Source organism: Limulus polyphemus, unplaced genomic scaffold (assembly GCF_000517525.1).
Source record: "Limulus polyphemus unplaced genomic scaffold, Limulus_polyphemus-2.1.2 Scaffold4547, whole genome shotgun sequence".
Lineage (NCBI taxonomy): Eukaryota > Metazoa > Arthropoda > Merostomata > Xiphosura > Limulidae > Limulus > Limulus polyphemus.
The window spans coordinates 76,792-82,086 of record NW_013670157.1 but is presented as its reverse complement, the minus strand read 5'-3'; the positions used below and the strand labels follow the sequence as shown (position 1 = coordinate 82,086).

Sequence of the window (5,295 nt, the reverse complement as noted above, 5' to 3'; positions counted from 1 at the left end):
GAAGGTTCGAGAAGGACGTGGCGTGATACTAGTCACGTGACCTCGCTGACGCAACAATATAATAACATTTCAGCCGTACATTATTGGTTATGAGTTATTTCGCTTTACCAAAGCTCATCAAGTCGCCCGATTTGAAATTAAAAAAAAAACACAAAGCCTCAATAGAAATTGTATTTAACCATTCATAATACATGCATTCTTATTTTGATTTACACATAGATTTGCAAAGCATTATTTTTTGAACAGTAGTTTGTGTGGTATAACATCACAATAAAATTTGTTTGGTTTAGATATATCGTTCTTTACTCTCCACTAATAACGTAAAGTACTTTAGCTGTTTGTACACCAAATAACATACCGTCACAATTAATTATCCATTATTATTCAGGGACCTAACTGGTTAACATCTTTTCGTCAACAAAACGTAAATTTTAGATGAGGTCGAAGTATTTTTAATTCGTTACTCCCGCTGCAGCGGACTAGTTTCGCCGAACTTACGGCTCATAAATTAGTTACTTTCTACCACTATATGATGCCTGCTTTATTCATTTGTTTTACTCTTCCAAGTAGTATTTCTGAGCTGTGAATTCGGCGAAACTAGTCTGCTGCAGCGAGAGAAGTGAGTCATAGAATACATTTGGTCTCTACTTCATATTTTCTTCATAGAAATTTACGTTTTTGGTGAAAGAAAGGAATTTACAAATAAAGTAACATTGTTAAAAAATTATATACGTTTCTATACTTACCACATATGCAGTCTTAGTGAGATGTTAAATCACACGCTCTAAATCTACTAAGATCTCCCCCACTGTATGGTTATACAGAGTTTGGTTAGTAATGTCCATCGTCGCAATGCTAGAACCACTGGTGATTTACAGTGACGGACTAGAAACAGTTCCTCAAGTTATAACAAGAAGAGAAATATCGTCGTTATGAGTAATCAAGGAATTCGGGCCTTATCGAAATGGCGCTGCTCTTTTTAACGATTATCTAATCACGCAGACATCTCGTACACGCAATTACAAAGTACTGCTAGTATGCCTATCTTCAAGTTTGGTTTGTTTGGAAGTTCGGGCAATACTACACGAGGGCTATCTGCGCTAGCCGTTCCTAATTTAGTAGTGAAAGACTAGTCGGAAGGCAGCTGGTCATCACCACCCATTTCCAATTCTTGGACTACTCTTTTACCAACGAATAGTGAGATTGACCGTCAGATTATAACGCCCCCTCGACTGAAAGGACGAGCATTTTTTGTGGGACGGAGATTCGAACCCGCGACCCGCAGACTGCGAATAGAGTGCCTTAACAAGCTGGCCATGCCGGGCCTGCCTATCTTCAATATTGCTAAATCTGTTGCTCTTTTTCATAGTTGAATCAATAATTCGCATCCTGTTATTATACCATCCCTCCAAATGATGTGGTCGTGACTGCTTTTTAACTTTAAGTATTGAGTCGATTACAACAACATTGCTCTCTGTTTGGTTATCTTAAGGTCGTGCATCCCATCAGAAGATTTAGCTGACCAATTATGAGATCGCAATAAATTATGTATTAGTTTTATTCTTATTAAACAAAACAGGGAGAGAGTAATATTATTGTTTGTTGTTGTTGTTTTTACATTTATTACACCATTTATTTTTTATTATCATATAATTGTTTAACATATTAAATTCGAATGGCTTTTGTAACAGAATGAGAAAAACAACATTCATTGTATTCCATGGAAACTTTTTAATTACGACAACACATGGTTACATTTGGAAATATCTGTCATTGTTTTTCACAAGAGTGGGACTCCTCATGAGATAACTAAATACTAGCAGAAATACCCATTTCTCACCCATACAATAATTTACCACTCTCTGTTGTATGTACATACATACATATGCATTTAGTGATATATTTTTTGTATATTACATACAGTTGTCATTCATTTCTCCTCAAAAATGGCATGGTATGGCCTGGTGGTTAGGATAATTGACTCGCAATCTGCGGGTCACGGGTTCGAATCCCCGTCCCACCGAACATGCTCGTCTTTTCAACCGAGGAGGCTTTATAATGTGACGGTCATTCCCACTAATCGTTAGTAAAAGAGTAGCCCAAGAGTTGGCGGTGGGTGGTGTTGGCTAGCTGCCTTCCCTCTAGTCTATCAGTGCTAAATTAGCGCAGACAGCCCTCGTGTAGGTTTGCGCGAAATTCCCAACAAACCAACTTCATTAGAAGTCTATCAGTTTCGCCATATATAACCATTTGTGTATTTCCAATCTTCTTCTGGTTCGTTGTTCACGTCTTGACACTTCTGTAAAATTCTTAGTCCCTACCATCACATGGCAACATCAGCTTGCATTTACATTTCCTATACAAAAACAACACACCTTTTCAGTGATCGTCATAAATGCGCGTGCACTACAGTATCTCACTTCTGTTGGAAAAGGTGACAAGTGCCCCAACTCAAGACACTGTGAAGACATCTCAATTCCATAAAGATATAACCTATTACGGGCCCTGCCCATGCAAAAGTGCTAGAAAAATACGATGGCATATATGGCACAATCATTCCTATTCTTTTGTCACTCCACATTGTTCACTTTCATGGCCAGCTGTTTTGCCTGCATTTGATAGTGTCTGGCAGTAATATCAGATCTTTGAGTTGATGTGTTTTTCCGCAAGGAATCAAAGATTTACACAGTTGACTCACCTGCACAGCCTATGTTACATAAGAGTCTCCAGTGGTTACCATCAATACGGATAAACTGGACACATTTATCTTGGCATCTCCCAAGAATACGTCTGCTACAAGACTGTGTCCTGTGAGCCACCAATTCCTAAAAAAGGCTTTCTTTAGTTATGCGGCTTGCCAAACTCGTATGGTTTGACACAACTTTTATTAACTTTTCTGTGACTGTTTGACTTGTGACTTCAAATATAGGATAGCTCTCAGATGTTGAACTTGTATGTCAATGATTTATAAGGATGTTTTTGTTTTTTGTTCTGCATGGATCTACCATTCCAATATCTGGACAAATGGTTGCAATGACTAATTTAATGAATAGGTTAATATTTTCTTCTAGAGCAGCCATTCTGAATGATACAATCATTGATAAGTCATTTGATAATGCCAGAAAATTCTTGCAAGTTACCTTCATGATACTTATTTGTCAACACCCTGTGTTTATAACAATGTTTAGTGTTTCACATTTTTTCCTTGTACAGTATTAATGACGCTTTCAAACCCTGGATGATCTGTTAGTCTGGTATAATTTCCGAACTTCTTTTGACACTTTGTCCCACCATTGAATTATTTTATGTGGATACGTTTTTCCTTGCTGTAGGCACTGCCTTCTATTTATTATCTCTTGCCTTTAAGAAAAAAATTAACCTTATTGAGCTAAAGTATCTTCTATGACGCGATTATGTAATAGTTAGAGAGCGCAGCGCCATCTCGAGGTGGGAGGAATCCTAAGATTTCGTTTAATGACTTCATCAAAACTACATACATGGACTTTTTGTTTAAAACTATAAACTTCTCGCAGTTTATTTCAATATATCATTAATACATATCATTATCCCAGAGACCGGTCAAAAAATACTAGACTAGGAATCTTCAATGGCTAAAATATAACAAGTAAATACACAAAATAATAACATAAGAACATAATTGTACCAACTTAATTCGCTGCTCCTGTCCTAATAAAAGAAAATATGGATAAAATAAAGGTGTTGAAAATAGGAAATTAATGATGTCGTACGGGAAGAAAGGAATCGTGTAATTTCATTACATTTTTGGTTAAAATTTAACCAGGTTCCAAACCCGTAATGGGCTAGTTGAGAGCTATGTATTTAAGTTATTATTACTATTCATCTTTCTGTAGTTAGCTATCACATCTGTTACCATAAAATACTGTTGGTTTGTATGAAAAAAGTGGAAAAAAAATTTAAAAACTGGTTAAAGATACACATGTTATAATGTCTCGATCGAACGCAAACTCGTCATCAGAACAAAAGGAAATACCTAATACCCAAGAAAGTTTGCTCGGCGTTGTAATAAATTTCTTTTGTTTTAACCGTAGTAATTTAGTTTTTTTAAATTATGGTATTACTCATGTGATATTATAACGAGACAGTTGTGTCTTTGTTACATAATTTGATGATTACGTTTTCGAGTTATATTTTACTTTTGCCTCTTTCTATATTTACACTCAGTGTAAATTTTACTCTTATTTTATTAAGTATTGGTTGCCGAAGTGATTCAACACTTTTTCCCACGATTGGTAGAACTACACAACTATACCCCTGCCAACTCCTCGTCTCAGAAGAAAGAAAACTGGTACATGCTCAACAGGTAGATTTTTATATGTTATCTATAAAAGCATGGCCTGGCATGTCTTGCTGGTGAGGGCGTTCGACTCCTAACACGCTCGTCTGTATGGTTGGTGACTGGCCCAGCCACCAGTGTAATATTTCTTGGCTTACAAAAATACCGGCCGAACACAAACTAGATGGGATTATGGTCGAATGGGAAGACAAAATTTACGAAAATGCACATATACATGAAAGAAATATATATAATTGAAATTAGGGATTTGTTTCTGTGATTGTGACGATGATAGTATTAAGTTATTGGGTAGTTTTGTGTTATACTTGCTCATATGGATTAGTATCACATAATACTTGTTCTTCATATGACATACATTATATTAAAATTGTTGTTTCTAACGTGATATACATTTCATAATTTATTTTATTATACGTTATTTCTCGTTAAAAAGTTAAAAAGAGCATTAATGTGTAATGGGTTTTTTAATGTCACCACTTTTGGGTGTAAGATTTGGCTAATAAACTTGATAAATGTATTCTGCAATCAGTTATACAATGATAGTTCCTTTAAACACCATAATTTGCTGTGTTTAATTTTTCTTGTTGTCAAATAACTAATATATATTTTTTAAAATATCACGATACCAACAAGGCTAAAACAAGGAAAGTATGTCAACAGTAAGTTATTCAATTCACCATTACCCTAACAAGGCTAAAACAATGAAAGTATGTCAACAGTAACTTATTCAATTCACCATTACCCTAACAAGGCTAAAACAACGAAAGTATGTCAACAGTAACTTATTCAATTCACCATTACCCTAACAAGGCTAAAACAACGAAAGTATGTCAACAGTAACTTATTCAATTCACCATTACCCTAAGAAGGCTAAAACAAGGAAAGTATGTCAACAGTAAGTTATTCAATTCACCATTACCCTAAGAAGGCTAAAACAATGAAAGTATGTCAACAGCAAC

The 5,295-nt window shown here is 35.5% G+C and overlaps 1 protein-coding gene across 1 annotated transcript in view; it reads left to right on the top strand.

The window, feature by feature from the left end:
- Positions 1-4,230: 4,230 nt before the first annotated feature.
- Positions 4,231-5,295, top strand: part of LOC106471329 (sperm flagellar protein 1-like) — a gene marked incomplete at its 5' end in the record, with an annotated part of 9,987 nt that continues 8,922 nt past the window's right edge. The window contains one exon of the mRNA XM_022399941.1: positions 4,231-4,342. Coding sequence (XP_022255649.1) covers positions 4,231-4,342 — 112 coding nt within the window. The remainder of the gene's footprint in view (positions 4,343-5,295) is intronic.